The 17,193-nt window shown below is 36.2% G+C and overlaps 1 protein-coding gene across 4 annotated transcripts in view; it reads left to right on the forward strand.

Annotated features, from left to right (window-relative positions):
- The window catches only part of HELQ (helicase, POLQ like), a 41,286-nt gene that overhangs the window by 13,396 nt on the left and 10,697 nt on the right, over positions 1-17,193 (forward strand). For 2 of the 4 annotated variants that reach the window (XM_029235008.1, XM_029235010.1), the window contains 6 exons: positions 1,859-2,098; positions 5,265-5,406; positions 5,790-5,894; positions 14,326-14,584; positions 15,465-15,622; positions 16,691-16,789. In XM_029235008.1, coding sequence (XP_029090841.1) covers positions 1,859-2,098; positions 5,265-5,406; positions 5,790-5,894; positions 14,326-14,584; positions 15,465-15,622; positions 16,691-16,789 — 1,003 coding nt within the window. Of the gene's footprint in view, positions 1-1,858; positions 2,099-5,264; positions 5,407-5,789; positions 5,895-14,325; positions 14,585-15,464; positions 15,623-16,690; positions 16,790-17,193 lie in introns of those variants that run through there. The other 2 variants (XM_029235009.1, XR_003795564.1) reach the window with 2 other exon arrangements.

Raw genomic sequence — 17,193 nt, forward strand, 5'->3', positions numbered from 1 at the left:
CCAGAACCCTTAGTTAATGAATTATTATGGACACTTGATACTTTCTTAAACTCTTTCTGAAGGAAAACTTCCTCTAAAATACATTTTCCATATTACTTGCTGCTTTCATAAGGTGAATGTTCTGAGTATAGCTTAGCCCCCTTTTTTGGTGGCTGTTGGCTAAAATGTCATGTTTAGAGCATACTTTTTTATATTATTCTATAGTTTACATGTAGATGAAGTAAAATCTGGGGCTAAATGGTTTCTGATCTCAGTATTGTCCTTAAAACGTAATTTCATGAGAGTCCTGGAATATCAGCCTATGTCTTAATGATTTGCCTCCTAATCAGACATTTCATGTGAAGCAGGTATAGTAAAATCACCTAGAATATGCTTGTATGTCTAAGTGCAAAGACTGAAGCAGATTTTTTCCCAAGTGATTGTCTCAATCTCAAGGAAAATTATCTTTTTTATAGCTATTACCACCTTTGACTTCTAAGTTAAGGATGTCTTTTAAACACTATTTGCTGACAACTGCCAGAGCTCTGGTCATATCACTTTCCCTAAAAATGTCCCTGAAAATGATACCACAGTGCTTCTTAGCCTAGAATTCATGCTAAGATAATGACTCAACTTACTTTTCCATCCTTATTTCTTCCTTTCTTTATCCACCCTGCACTTCATCCAGACTGAACTACTTGTCTTCTTTGTTTATTCTTGAACTTCCCATTTCCATGCCTACAATCCTGCTTTACCCTCTGCCAACACTGCACTTTCCTGCCCCCTCATTGCTGCCTCTCTAACACCTGTTCTTCAAGGCCCAGCTCACATCTCAACTTCTCCCACAAAACCCTTCTCCATATAATTATGTCTTATCTGGTCAGTTACAAATAATATCTCCCTTCTCTAAAATTATAAGGTGATTATCCATAAGTCTTAATTCCTTGAGAAGGATTTGTCCCTTTCAGGACCTCAAACACTGGCCGGAAAGTAGTAACATAAAGTCTGCTGCTCCCTACTCAGCGGCCACTTCTAGTTCTTGCACTGATGAATCCTGACCACTTTCTTCCCAATTCTTCACTGTCTCCTGGCCTCCCATTTCTCAACTTCGTGCGAAATGACTGTCCTTGTGCAGTTAGCACCAGCCAGAGCTCTCTATGCTTTCCATGAAGCATGCTAAAACAACATAGGGCTGTGTGTATTATATTTATATTTTGGACTATATTTGTTTGCTACTGGTATTCAGAAGTTGTTGCTTTGTAGTCAGTTAGTAGTTAGTTGTACTTAGTCTTTCTTTCCTTTTTTTCTTTTCTAGAAGGGAATTTAAAATAATAGGTGCTTCTAGGTAAGAAGACATTGTAGGATATTACTGAGGCTTCTAAAATGCTAGAGTTTAGACAGTTTTCCATATAATTCATATGATTTAATAATATATGTTTTCATCTTCAGAGAAGAAAATTTGTGACTTAAAACAAATCATCTTCACTAAAGATATATGTTCTTGTGAAAAAATAATTGTAACATCTAGAGCAGGGGTCTACACCTGGAGTTCATGTATTCATAGGAGGTACAGGATTGAACTTCAGGAAGTCCATGAATCCTTGAAATTATATGCAAAGTGTTGTGTTTATGTGAATATTTTTTTCCTTAGTTTTAAGCAGATTTTCACAGGGCTCTGTGATCCACAAAAAGGTTCAGAGAAACTGCCTAATAGCTAATGAAGTCAAATCAAAATTCTAAGAACATTCTATGTATTTATATCAATAAAAGTAATAAGTTCTTTTAAAAAAAGAATGTTTACATGCACCTACTGAAATTAAAATTTTAGGTACTTTGTCACTATAAGATCAAGGGTTCACATCTAACATCTTTTTCCCAGGGAATATCTGAAACACAAAGAGAAAGAAAAACATGAGGTGATTAAGAACTTGAAGAATATCAGCAATGGCAACCTGTGTCCTGTTTTAAAGCACACCATCCCATTTGGAGTTGCTTATCACCATGGTGGTTTAACGGGTGATGAAAGGAAGCTCTTGGAGGAGGCCTACTCCGCAGGAGTTCTCTGCCTTTTTACCTGCACATCCACCCTAGCAGCAGGTGTTAACCTACCAGCTCGAAGGTAAGATATAAGTCATTGTTGGCCGGTCTCAAAACTTTCCAGTTCCTAGCTTGCCAACAGTTTTTTTTTTTGTTTTATTCTTTCTCAGTAGTGGGTGAGAATTTACCAAATGTTTTTTTCAGCATTTGCTTAGTTGATTGTTTGGTTTATTTACTTTACTATTTTAATGAAAAATAACACTAGTAGATTTCTTGCTGTTAGAATTCCTTCTTTCTTTGTTACTCTCCCTATCTGGTTTTGATGTTATGGTTTATTATCCTGGTTGTGTAGAAACAGTTGGCAAGCTTTTGACCATGTTTTATGATCTGAAAGAGTTTATTTAACAGATTTCCTTGAAACTTTAGAGAACTCATCCATAAAGACTTTTGAGTCTAGTATCTTTTTTAAAAGAGTAGATCCTTGATTATCTTTTTGGTTATTACCAGTATAATTGATTTCTACTCTTTGTCATTTGTGATATTTTTTCAAATAAATGGTCAAATAAATGGTCAGTTTTTATAAATCATCCATGAGATTTAAAAAAATATGTATTTTCTGTTGAGTATGTAGTTTCATATAGCTCAGTGTATAACAGTTATTAGTCATCAGCTCCTCCTTTTTCTTTGTGATTCTTTGATTTGTCAGTTTCAGAGTCTCCCACTGTAATTATGGAGTTGTCAACTTCTCCTTTTTACATTTATAAAAGTTCTTGCTTTGTATTTCAAAACTAGGTATATAAAGGTTTACTGCAAATATCTTATTGCTGAATTATACCTTTTATGAATAGAATACATCCTTGTTTTCCTCATTTAGTGATTTTATTTTGAATACTGGGACTACATTTTTTGCCAAGTATATTTTTTTCTATTCTTTTATTTTCAAACTCTGTCACTGGTTAAGTTTTCTGTTTTTTCAGACAATTGTTAAAATAAAAAATGAAGTTATGTACCCTATTTCTCTTATTTCAATGGTTACTCTTAAATTTTTTAACAGTTGTAAAACTGTTAAAAAACGCAACTGTGTTTTTCTGTCATTTTAGAATTAATCAATAACTATATCCTCTGCTGAACATAACAAGAGTCTTAGCATTTGTGTATTTTTCTACACTGCCTCATGTATTGTTGCATTTACCTGGAATTTTAGTTCTAGATTTTAAATTTTCTTTCATCTTATAATCAATAGTTCTTTAAACTTACCTGTAAATTATACTTTTTTTTGTGAGTGTGCCTACCACTGCCTCTTGTGTCTCACATCTTCCTTCTATGATCCATTTTTTATTTTGCCATCCTTGGGTAATTATTTTTTAAATGCTGCATTGGGAGTAAAAATTTTTGAATCTTTGCGTAGCTGAAGATGTCTTTATTTTAGCCTCACACTTGAACACCTTGCTAAGAACAGAATTCTAGGTTCAGTTTTTTTTCTTTGGGGCCCTTGTAGTATTCTTCCATGTCTTTTAGGAGCTAGTGTTGGTCATTTTTGCTTTTGCATAGGCTTGCTGTTTTTCCCTTTCCAGAAGCTTTTAGACTTTTCTCTTTAACCTTAACATTTTGTCATAGTGTATAATAATAATTACAGTTATTACACGCCCTCACTATGTCATAACAGCTTTACATGCGTTGACTTAATAGATCCTCACAACAGCTCTGTGAGGAAGGTCGTATTTTGCTATCCACATTTTATAGAAGAGAAAACTGAGGCACTGAATAATGAAGTAACTTACCCAACTTCACGGCCAACAAATGAGTTTCAAAGCCAAGGTTTGAAACTGAAGAAACTGAGAAATCTAATTCTGCAATCCTAACTCTCCCAGTTTAGCTACTTCTTATTCATAGGGCTTAGCCCTTTGGTCCATGCTTTCAATCTAAAGTTTTATGCCTTTATTCATCTTAGAGTAATTTTTTTTCAGTTATTTTATTATTTCTTTTCTTCTGTTTTCTCTGTTCTCTGCTTTTGTAACTTCAGTTAGACAGTCAAAACCTCTTAAATTGAGCTTGCATCTCTTAATTGTTCTTACACATTTTTCTTTTTTTTTTTTTTTTTTGGCGGTATGCGGGCCCCTCACCGCTGCGGTCCCTTCCGCTGCAGAGCACAGGCTCTGGACGCACAGGCCCAGCGGCCATGGCCCACGGGCCCAGCCGCTCCGCGGCATGTGGGATCCTCCCAGACCGGGACACGAACCCGCGTCCCCTGCATTGGCAGGCGGACTCCCAACCACTGCGTCACCAGGGAAGCCCATCTTTACTTTCTATGTAACAAAATCAGTTTTTAACTGTATTCCGTTAACTGTGTTTCATTCATTATTCAGTTCTATTAAATTGTTTAAATTAATTAATTTTTTTTTATTTCTAAGAACTCTCTTTTATTGTCCTTTCTTTATAACAGTCTGCTCTCATAGTGTGAATACAGTACCCTTTAGAATTTTCTGTGGATACTAATTAGAATTTTTTAAAGTTGTTTTCTGTTCTGCATATTATCTGCTTCTGTCAGACATTTTTTCTGTATGTTCGCATTGTTTTTCTTTTATGTCATTAGTTTTCTTCGTGTATTTGGTAATCTTGGCTGTCCATTGAGATTTATAAATAAAGAGGTAGGCGGATTGTTTTAGGTAAATGACAGGTTTTCTCTCACCTTTGAATAGGAAAGCTGGCTACAAACTTCTGTATATGTGAACAGGATTGAAATCACCATGTTTATAGGTCAGAATCAGATGAAATCTACAATTTTATGTTGACAGTATTGTAAGCTCATAAATGAATATGCATATGTTGGTGGTCCATGGTCAGATTTTTCATTTATGGAGTATCAAATCAAAACTATTTTGAGATTATTGCTCTAGTGGATTGACCGTATGTTTTACAGCTAAGCAGACTTAAGTTCAAGTTATGGTTCTGGTAATTACTAATTTTGTGAGTTTCGCTAAATGACTTAACATGTATATATATGCTTTAGTTAGCTCCTTTGTAAATAAGTAAGAAAGAATGTTATCACCAAGAGTTTTGTAAGATTATAAATAATGTACGTAAAGAGCCTAGGACATCATAGATTCTTGGTAAACAGTAGTTGCCTATTATTTTGAGTTAATATGTTACTAAATTTAATATCACATAAATATAATGAAAACTTTAAAAAATAGAAGCTATTGCTATAGATGGAGTACCACTTTTAATTAATTTTATCAATTCCATAGAGTTATTTTAAGAGCCCCCTATGTTGCTAAAGAATTTTTAAAGAAGAATCAATATAAACAGATGATTGGCAGGGCTGGCCGTGCTGGAATAGATTCTACTGGGGAGAGTATTCTTATATTGCAAGAAAAAGACAAGCAACAGGTAATAATCTGGTGGATGGTTGGTCATTTTGTTGTCTTTTCTGGGACTTTGGTCTAGCCTTTTTATGAGACTGTCTTTTAAAAATTAATTATTAATATTCCTTTAAATAATGTTTCCTTCTCTCCCATGATTAAGAATTAGAAAGAGTAGTTCAAATACTTTTGTATTTCAGGCAAACAATGAAAAGTATTTTCCTTATTTATCTTCTTCCATTTTCATGAGAACACCTGCTAAATTCTTATTTTTTTGTCTTTATGTTTTTTATCTCCCCCAGCCTTCACACAATCTATGCAAAATATAAAATTTATATGGAACACCATTTATTTTTTATAGTAATGCAAAACATAAATTTATTTTTTATAATAACGCTTTAACTCTTGTAGGTATTGGAGTTAATAAGCAGACCATTGGAAAACTGTTATAGCCAACTTGTTCAAGAATTCACCAAGGGAATCCAAACTTTGTTTCTCTCTTTGATTGGTTTGAAGGTATTTTTTAATATTTTTATATCTTATTGCTGTTACCTGAGATAATGGAAATTAAAAAGTTTTGAAAACTACAAAGTGTGAAAAAAATGTTAACGTCTAATCTAATGTGGAAAAGAACAGTCTGTGACATGATAAATCTGAGTCTGGATTTATATGTGCATTTTTAATCCTTTGAATTATAAAGAATGTGAAAAATCAGCAAATCATAACTGGGCATCCATTACAAGTAAGAAACTTTGGTGTATACTGTGGGGGATAGAAGGAGCTCTAAAGACATGGGTCCTGATGTGGGATAATCCTGCATCTCTGCCATTGTTAAGAATAAGGTTCATTGTAGTCCTGTGACCATAAACATTTGTCAGATCAGTATAGCCTTTATCAGGCAGAAAATTTAAAAAAAAAATAGTTGGGTGGGGCATAATGGGAAAACACTCTTTTTTTCCTAAGATTAGAAATTGGTGCTCTTTTTTAGGATATCTCTTGAGCTAAACCTTTTTTTTTAGGGTTATCCTTAAGTAAATTTTAACTTTGTGCCCAAATCACTCAGCCTGAAAGTGGCAAAGCCAGGGTTTGAATTCAGCTTTCTTTAATGATAAAACCAATGTTCTTAACCTATCATGTAGTTTCTCTTCATCAACCTGAATGGTTTAAGGGAAAATCCAAAATTTAATTGATAAATAAAAGATATGAGACAGGTTTTGATTACCTTGCAGATGAATGGTGTAACGTTGCAGTATCCCCTGGCCATTTACAAGAGTGAAAGTCTACAAGAAAGAAAAGGAATTAATGCTGGGTATTGAAGGAGATAGAGGTTTTAGATAAGCAGAGGGAAGGAATGAGCCATTCCCAGTACTTAAAATAGAATGAAAGATGAGAAACTTTAAGATGATGTGGGGTAACAGTCAATAGATATTATAGCTGTAGAGTAGGGCTGAAGATACCAAAGAGTAGAAGGTTGGGTGGAAAAAGTTGGGGCAGAGTGTGTGCTGTAGATTGGGGAAGACAGGAGAGAGTGCTTAAATAGTAGACTCAAGAGTTGTGACACAGTCACTTATCAGTGGAGTAATAGTCAAAGTGTTCTGTGGTAGTTTCGAGCACGGGCTCTGATATCACACATATCTGTGTCTGGGTCACAGCTCTGTCTCTTGTTATCCTGTGTAAATTACTAACGCTCTCTTAAACCTCACTCAGTTGCCTTATCTGTAAAATGGGAATAATAGTATGCAGAAGTATTGCAAGGCTAGTTTGGAAGCAACTGTAGTAATCCATGTATAATGTAATAAAGACCTGCAATTGGAGGGTTGCCAAGGAATTAATAAAGAAGGGAAAGAGATCATGAAGATCATTGAGTCTTATTACATTTATATATTGAATAAGGTAACAGAGAATTCGTGATTGGTTTAAGGTCATTCAGTGTGTTCTGTTTAGATGAGATTATAATTCAGGTTCCTGCCTTGCTGGCCTGTACTCTTTCCAGTATGCCATTGTGAATGTGGAACATTCACTAAGTGCACTTGAAAACTCACCAAAATAGGCCATATTCTGGGCCATAAAATAAGTATCAGTAAAGTTAAAGGATTGAAATCCTATAAAGAATGGTATCTAATGACAACAGAATTATAGTATACATCAATAATAGAGAGGTAGGGATTTCTCTGGTGGTCCAGTGGTTAAGAATCCACCTTCCAGTGCAAGGGACACAGGTTCGATCCCTGGTCGGGAAACTAAGATCCCACATGCCTCAGGGCATCTAAGCCCTCGTGCTGCAACTGAGACCCGATGCAGCCAAATAAATAAATAAATATTTAAAAATGAATAAATAATAGAAAGGTATCAGGAAAATACCCAAATATTTGGAAATTAAACAGCATACTTTTATGGTCAAAGTAGAAATCACAAGGGAAATTAGAAAATATCTTGAATGGAATGAAGATGAAAACAGATATATCAAAATTAGTGGCAGGCAGCTAAAGAAGTGCTTAAGGGGACATTTATAGCTTTAAATGCTTATTAAAATTCAAGGAAGATCCAAAGTCAGTGATCTAAGTTTCACCTTAGGAAGCTAAAACAAAACAAAACAAAAAGCCCCAAAGTAAGTAGAAGGAAGGAAATGATAACAGATAAAAGCAGAAATCAATGACAAAAAATAGACAAGAGAAAATATTAATGAAACCATAAGCTAGTTCTTTGAAAAGATCAGTAAGATTATTGATTGAATTGATCAGAAGGAAAAGAGAGTTGCATAAATTACCAATATCAGGAATGAAAGGAAGGTCGTCACTGGATATCCCAGAGATAGTAAAGGTAGTAAGGAATTACCCTTGAATAGCTGTATCCTTGAATACTGAAAAATGAATTCAACAACTTGGATGAAATGGGGGAAATTCTTTTTTTTTTTTACTTATTTTATTTATTTAATTTTGGCTGTGTTGGGTCTTCGTTGCTGTGCGCGGGCTTTCTCTAGTTGCGGCGAGCAGAGGCTACTCTTCATTGAGGTGCTCAGGCTTCTCATTGCTGTGGCTTCTCTTGTGGAGCACGGGCTCTAGGCATGCGTGCTTCAGTATTTGTGGCATGCGGGTTCAGTAGTTGTGGCTCACGGGCTCTAGAGCACAGGCTCAGTAGTTGTGGCGCACAGGCTTAGTTGCTCTACAGCATGTGGGATCTTCCCAGAACCAGGGCTTGAACCCATGTCCCCTGCATTGGCAGGCAGATTCTTAACCACTGCAACACCAGGGAAGTCCAGTGGGGAAAATTCTTGAAAGACACAATTCCCGAAATTGACTGAAGAAATAAAAAATCTGAATAGTCCTATATTTATTAAAGAAATTGAATTTATAATTTAGAACTTTCCCACAAAGAAAACTCTAGGCCCAACTGACTTCACTGGTGAGTTCTAACAAACATTTAAAGGAGAAATAATATCAGTCATACACACATTCTTTCAGAAAGTAGAGGAAGATGGAACACTGCTCATCTTATCTTATGAGACCAGCATTATGCTGATACCAAAACCAGATGAAGATATTACAAGAAGAGAAAACTACAAGCCAATGTCTCTGGTAAACATACATATAAAAACCCATATCAGGGCTTACCTAGTGGCGCAGTGGTTGAGTCCGCCTGCCGATGCAGGGGGCGCGGGTTCATGCCCCGGTCCGGGAGGATCCCACATGCCGCGGAGTGGCTGGGCCCGTGGGCCGTAGCCGCTGGGCCTGCGCGTCCGGAGCCTGTGCTCCGCGGCGGGAGAGGCCACAGCAGTGAGAGGCCCACGTACTGCAAAAAAAAAAAAAAAAAAAAAACCCATATCAAAGTACTAGTAATACAACAATACATTGTTAGAACAATATACCATGATCAATCAGAATTTATTCCAATAATGCAAAGTTGGTTTAACATTCAAAGTTCATCAGTGTATTGATAATTATCCATTTGACAGAACTCAGCATTCATGATAAAAACTCAACATACTAGGAGTAGAAAAGAACTTCTTCAATCTGATAAAGGTTGTTTATTTAAAAAAAAAAGAAACTACAGGTAACATCACACTTAATGGAGAAAAACTAAATGTTTTTTCCCCTAAGATCAGGAAAAGAAATCTGCTCTCACCCTACTAATCAACATATATCAGAACTTGTAGCCAATACAATAAGACAGGAAGAAAAAATAAAGCAAACAGTTTAGAAAGGAAGACTAAAACTATCTTATTTGCTGATGGCATTGAATTCAAGAAAAATCCAAAGGAATGTCCAAAAAACCAGAGTGTAATTAGTGGTGTCACAGGATACAAGGTCAATGTACAAAACTCAATTATATTTTTATATACTCACTGCAAATAATTGGAAAAACAATTCCATTTACAGTAAATTAAAAAAAAGCATGAAATACTTAGGGATAAATTTAACTAATATGTGTCAGACCTATACACTGAAAACTATAAAACACTGCTGAGAGAAATTAAAGAAGGCCTAAATAAATGGAGAGAGATAGCATGTTCATGAATTGGAACACTCACTTTTGTTCAGATGTTACTTCTTCCCAAATTGGCCTATAAATTCAGTGCAATCCCAATCAAAATCTCAACAGGTTTTTTTGTAGAAATTTCACACTGATACTAGAATTTATTTGGAAATGCAAAGGAATAGAATAGCCAAAAATAGTTTTGTAAAAGAACTTGACTTCAAGACTTTACTGTAAAGCTTCAATAATAAAAACAGTGTGATATTGGTGCAAAGATTAACATATAGACCAATAGATCAGTAAGTCCAGAATTAGACCCATATATGATCAATTCATTTTCAACAAAGGTGCCAAGGTATTTAAATGGAGAAAGGATTTTTTTTTCAATAAATGGTGCTGAAACAAGTAGATACCAATATGGAACAACCACAGACAAATTAACCCCAACTCTTACCTCCCACTGTCCAAAAAAATTAACTCAAAATGGATCGTAGACCTAGACCTAAAAGCTAAAATAAAACTTCTAGAAGAAAATCTAGGAAAAAAATTTCGTTACCTTGGGGTAGGCAAAGATTTCTTACGTGGGAAACAAAAACCGTAAACCATGAAAGAAAAAAATCAATTTAATAGGCTTCATCATTATTTTAAAATTCTCTTCAAAAGACCCTGCTTAACAAATGAAAAGGCGGAGGAAAATGTTTATACATCTGACAAATATGAGTATGTCATGAGTGAGGAATCCACAAAAGGCAGTGGAATTAGGAGGGAATTGGGACTTCAGTGCACTCCCTGTGCACTGAGACCAGTGCACTCAGGTACAGGAATCCTGGGGGAACTGACTTGGCCCCAAAAGTCTGGTTTTATGGGCCTGGCAATGCAACCGTTGTATTCTGTTTTAACAATTGAAGTACAGCAGCAAGAAGTCCAGGCAGAGTCAGCTCAGGAGATTAGCCTATAGGCAGCTGTTGTTTCAAGCCTGCCCATAGGAGACTACGGGGCCCCGTCCTGAGGAGGACAGGCCATCAGGGTTCCTCCTACTCCTTGGGGTAGGGCTTCACAACAGGGCTCTAGTTGTGGAAGGAGGCCGGAATTACAGACCGGGTGGAGAAGTGGAAAAATCTTTAGAGTTAGAACTGAAGCAGAAGTCAAGTCCTCTGAACAGGAACAACCAGGTGGGATAGGGGTGAGAGGCAAGAAGGGCAGTGTGAGGTCAGGAGGCAGGAGGTAGAGGTGGGCATCCCTGGAGAGACTAGGTCCAGGGTTTGATGGAAGAGATGGAAACTCCAGGAATTAATAAGAGATCATAACAGTTGTTGGGCCATGGGATACAGGGAGCCTCCAATTATTGTTTCTCACAACTATGTTTCAGATGCTCTGCTAGACACTTTATATGTTTTATCTCTGATCTTTGCATACCTTTGAATAAAGTAATATAACTGTGCTTTCACAAAAAAAGAATCCAAGGCAAAAAGGTAGGTTATGTAGGCTGCTTGCACACTCTGGTGCATACTACTGTGGTCTTGGCTGGATCACTGTAATGGTCTCCCAGTTGGTCTCTTTGCATTCACTCTGTCTGCCCTGCCTTCCCACATCCCCTCCAAGTAATTCTTCAATAGACTGATCTTCGCAAAATATAAAATCCGAATGTGTCACCCCCTTCTGCTTAAAATTTGTCACTGGTTGTTTCCCGTTGCTGTTAGGATAGAGCCCAAATTCCTTATCATGGTCTACTGTGGTAGATTTGGCCTCTGCCTGTCTCTTCATCCTCATCTCTCACCAGCCTTCATATACTCTGTACTCCAGACATACTGGCCTTCTATTACATTTCTCAAACATTCTATACTTGCTCCTACTGCAGTGTTCCGTAAGCCTGGGACTCGCCCTTCTTACCTCCCCGTCTCCAGTTTCACCCTCACCCACTCCCACTTAACGGTGAGACTTTCACTTCACCACCACTTCCTCAGGGAAGCCTTCCTTTGCCACTGAGTCCAGTCAGTCTATTGTATGCTTTGTAGAAACACATTCTTTCCTTTAATAGCACCTATCAGTTTGTAGTCGTATTCTTGTTAGTGCCATTATTTGGCTAATAACTTTACCCCAGTGGAATGTAAGCCCTGTGACAGCAGGATCCACATGTATTCTCATTTATCACTGAATCCCAGTGACTAGCACAGTGCCTGGCATGTGGTTGGCACTTGGTAAACACTTGAATTAATGAATGGGTTGACTTTGGAGTTGGTCATGGCTGAACTTGCAGGTTGGGGCAACAGTGAAGAACCCAGCTTTGAGAAGCCAGAAGCAGAGGCTCTACCAGTGGGTTTAAACCACTATGTCTAAAAGTTTTCACAGAGGGCTAGAAAGGTAACCTGTTGGTCGCCAGAAGGATCAAGTAGAGGATTTTGTTTGTTTGTTTACTCCCACGGTTAACTGTAATCGGCCAACCAAAAAACAATATAGAAACTAAGTATGTTGATAATTTACAAACTGAGTATCTTAAAAGTACAATTTGGCCTGAATGAATACTATATTAAGAATGATTTTTATTAAAAGGAGAAACAATAGGAAATGTCTGTGCTCCGTTTTATTTTCTGTTATCGCTTATAATGGTTTAATATGAAATTACTAGTTAAGTTTTCCAGTTGAAATATCGTCAGAGTTGTGAGAGAGAAAAATATGCTTATTGATTGACTATATTTTAGTATAACTTGCTGATTTCATTGAAATTGGCTAATATAAATTATTCTAATTCAGAGACAGCTCTACATCTGAATACCAAGTGATGAGTTAAGTATTACTTATGATTGCCATTATAAGTTTTAAATAGTGAGTAAGTGGGGAGGAAAAAAAAGGCAGCAAAAGAACAGGAAAAGGAGATGGGAATGAGAGAGACAAAAAGCAGTAAAAAACTGCTGTCTATTTTTAGGTAGTATGTCAGGGAAAGTATTGCCTGATCCTGTTTTAGTGGAGGCTTTCAGTCGTGTTTTCCGTGTTTGTTTGTTTTTTTAATACAATTTTTAAAGCTAAAGAATGTTTTCACATGTGGCTGGAAAGGGGTGGAGGAAGGATTTCTGAAGGAGGCTAAGTGGGAATTAGTGATAATTGAGGAGTAAACAGAGAGCACAGCTGTGGAGGTATTGTGAAAAATTATTCAAAAACCTAAGGGGTTTTTTTTTTTTTTTTAAAAGCATTTATTTATTTTTTTTAAACATCTTTATTGGGGTATAATTGCTTTACAATGGTGTGTTAGTTTCTGCTTTATAACAAAGTGAATCAGTTATACATATACATATGTTCCCATATGTCTTCCCTCTTGCGTCTCCCTCCCTCCCACTCTCCCTATCCCACCTCTCCAGGCTGTCACAAAGCACCGAGCTAATATCCCTGTGCCTTGCGGCTGCTTCCCCCTAGCTATCTACCTTACTACGTTTGTTAGTGTGTATATGTCCATGACTCTCTCTCGCCCTGTCAAAGCTCACCCTTCCCCCTCCCCATATCCTCAAGTCCGTTCTCCAGTAGGTCTGCGTCTTTATTCCTGTCTTACCCCTAGGTTCTTCATGACATTTTTTTCCCTTAAATTCCATATATATGTGTTAGCATACGGTATTTGTCTTTTTCTTTCTGACTTACTTCACTCTGTGTGACAGACTCTAGGTCTATCCATCTCATTACAAATAGCTCAATTTCATTTCTTTTTAAGGCTGAGTAATATTCCATTGTATATATGTGCCACATTTTCTTTATCCATTCATCCGATGATGGGCGCTTAGGTTGTTTCCATCTCCGGGCTATCGTAAATAGAGCTGCAATGAACATTTTGGTACATGACTCTTTTTGAATTTCGGTTTTCTCAGGGTATATGCCCAGTAGTGGGATTGCTGGGTCATATGGTAATTCTATTTGTAGTTTTTTAAGGAACCTCCATACTGTTCTCCATAGTGGCTGAACCAATTCACATTCCCACCAGCAGTGCGAGAGTGTTCCCCTAAGGGGTTTTTGAATGAGAAATGTGTAGATGTTTTTATTAAAAGTATGAATATGGGGCTTCCCTGGTGGCTCAGTGGTTGAGAGTCCGCCTGCCAATGCAGGGGACACGGGTTTGTGCCCCGGTCCGGGAAGATCCCACATGCCGCGGAGCGGCTGGGCCCGTGAGCCATGGCCGCTGCACCTGCGCGTCCGGAGCCTGTGCTCCGCAACGGGAGAGGCCACAGCAGTGAGAGGCCCGCGTACCACAAATTAAAAAAAAAAAAAAAAAAATAGGAATATGATAACTATCTTCTCCCTTAAATTGTTTTCTTCTTTTGATTTTAAAATGTTGTTATAAAATTACCTTTATGCAACTATGTAGATTTTATAATAGTTTTTTATTTAAATAGCTTTGCGGTATGGAAGTGAGTCATCATCTTGATTAATTATTCATTCAAAATGTTGCCTTGAATTAGGGAAGATGCTCTGATGATGTCCTGAATTGTTTCAGATTGCAGCAAATCTCGGTGACATATATCACTTTATGAGTGGTACATTTTTTGGTGTTCAGCAGAAGATTTTGTTGAAAGAAAGAAGTCTCTGGGAAATAACTGTCGAATCACTTAGATACTTGACAGAAAAAGGACTCCTACAAAACGATACTATTTTGACAGAAAAAGGACTTCTACAAAAAGACACTATTCATGGGTCGGAAGAAGAGTTCCAATATAGTTTTCACATTACAAAGTTGGGACGAGCTTCTTTTAAGGGTAAGAGTTTACCTAAATCTCATTACTAATCTGAGGAAATGCATTGGAAAAAATAGAAATTATTATGTAATATTAAGTTGGACTTGTAATTTCATATTAATAATATTAATCTTATCGTACAAACTATTGGACTACTTCAACTTTAAAAAGTTGAAAAGTGTTTTGAAACAAGTAATTTAGAGTACTGTAGAGGTATATGGAGAAAAGGGTGGTCATCCCTCCTTCATGCTCCCCTCCCTCAGCAGTCATAAAAGCATAATATCTTACCAAGAATAACAATTTGGTATATATTTTTGCAGACATTATCTGTAAATTTCATAACAATTTGATACATATATCCTTCCAAACATTTTTGTGTGTACGTGTATATGTGTGTATATATACATATACATATATATATGTATATATATATACACACACACACAGAGCTTGCTTTTCTCACTTATAAAATATCATGAGCATCTTCACATGTTAATCCCTTTAAATCTACCTCATTTTTCTTTTGCTACAATAGTCATCCATAGTGTGGATACCATAATTTATTTCACCACTCCCCTATTGATGGACATTTACTGTGTTCCTGATTTTTCTCCATTATAAACAAGGCTGCTTGGGCATCTCTGCTCATGTATTTTTGGATATGTTTGGAAATGTTTCTCTGGGTTAGATTCCCAAGAATAGAGGGGTTGGGTCAGAAGGTATATACTTATTAAATGCTGATGGATACTATCAAAATGACCTCCAAAATAGTTGTGTTAAGTTACATATTAAGAGATTTTAAAGACTTTTGTAGTTAACTCCTAAACTAGACTTACTTTAAAGTCACCTCTTTCCCCCTTTGGTGATTATGAAAGATGAACTATTTGTGTCTTTCTTTTAGGAGCTATAGATTTGGCTTATTGTGACAGTCTCTACAGAGACTTGAAGAAAGGTCTTGAAGGACTTGTGCTTGAAAGCCTTCTTCATCTAATTTACCTAACAACTCCCTATGATATGGCTTCTCAGTGTCACCCTGATTGGATGATATACTTCAGGCAGGTGAGACAATAAGATTCTGCAATACAGGCTACAGTAATGAATCAGGATTTGATTTTTGTCAAGTGATTATTCACATTTTTTCTTTATTAAAATATATTTGAAATTGGGCCCTTTGTCTTTGAATTTTTAAAGTAGTAATATGGCAATAACATTTTTTGTTTGTTTCACTTAAATATTTTCTGTTAAATATAAACATGTTCATTATCAAAAAAATAAAGAAAGGTGCAGAAAAGAAAAAAAGATCATCCCTGGTCCCATTTCCCCAAAGGTAGTTTACTCGTATGATTTGGTGACCACTACATTTTATAATGCCTGGAATATAAAGAAAACCATGAAAGCCATCCCTGATGATTGATAGTTTAATTACATGAAAGCTCTATTACAGTCACACATGATGTCACATCATGTCACACCAAACCAGGTGATGTTAATACCTGAGAAGGAATATCATCTTTATCAACAGTAGCAAGGTGGAACTGGCCATACTTGTTACAAAACCAAGTGGTAGAGTACAGTCTATTATGATTTTACTGTGAACAGGCTAGATGCATGAACACATATTAGGCAGAAGCAATATGCAGCTTTTAATTGCAGGAAATTAACTTTCTTTTTAATGTCGTTTTTTAAAATTGTTACTCTAAGTTTTTCTAAGTGGTATTATACAATGCAGTTACTTTCAAAAGCTTTCCCTCTTCTCTCTTCCCACAGACATCTCCCATATTAAACATGAGCCCATAGTCCATGGAAATCATAGTCCATGGTCACAGTATTTGTGGCCGTGTCTTTAAGTCATTCTACTAAAGTTTGTTATATTGGGTTGGCCCAAAAGTTCGTTCAGGTTTTTCTGTAACAGCTTACGGGAAAACCCGAACGAACTTTTTGGCCAACCCAAATATTTTAATACTATATCTTTTAAGCTTGCAATATTTGTAAACAAAATATGTGGGTTTTTCATATCTTTTATAATAATGAAAGTGTGATATGACTATATACTGGATTTGATTAATGGCAGACTTTTTAAAGTTACAATTTAATTTTTCTGTATATTTATGCTCTTTTTCTCTGTAGTTCAGCCAGCTCAGCCCAGCAGAACAAAATGTGGCTGTTCTGGTTGGAGTCTCTGAGAACTTTATTGGGAAGAAAGCATCAGGTCAAGCTATCAGGAAGGTACCATAGTCTTTTTCTCCTTCCTAAATAACTTAAGTTCATAAAACAAAATTAATGCTGTTGTATCATCTCCTTTGTTGACTTGATACTTTTGGTTCACTTTTTTTCTCTTTAATATAATTCCCATTTTACTATTTAAAACATCTGAGGACCAGAAATTTAGGTATTTTTTTTAAACAGTATTTATTTCTGGGTGGTGTGATGGCCCTATTTTTGTGTACCTTTGTATTTCTAAAATAGTCATGCATATGTAAGTCTTTATCATAGGAAAAGGTAAACCTTATTTTATCTATTTTTCTTAGGCTACTTATTATGGCTTAAATTATATAAATTGTAAAATATTTGTAAAATGTTTTCACAGTATTATGGAATCCTGAAATAAGTGCAGTTAAAGGGAGAAAAAA

The sequence above is a fragment of the Monodon monoceros genome, unplaced genomic scaffold (genome assembly GCF_005190385.1).
Source record: "Monodon monoceros isolate NGI ecotype Baffin Bay Population unplaced genomic scaffold, NGI_Narwhal_1 Super_Scaffold_20, whole genome shotgun sequence".
Classification (NCBI taxonomy): domain Eukaryota; kingdom Metazoa; phylum Chordata; class Mammalia; order Artiodactyla; family Monodontidae; genus Monodon; species Monodon monoceros.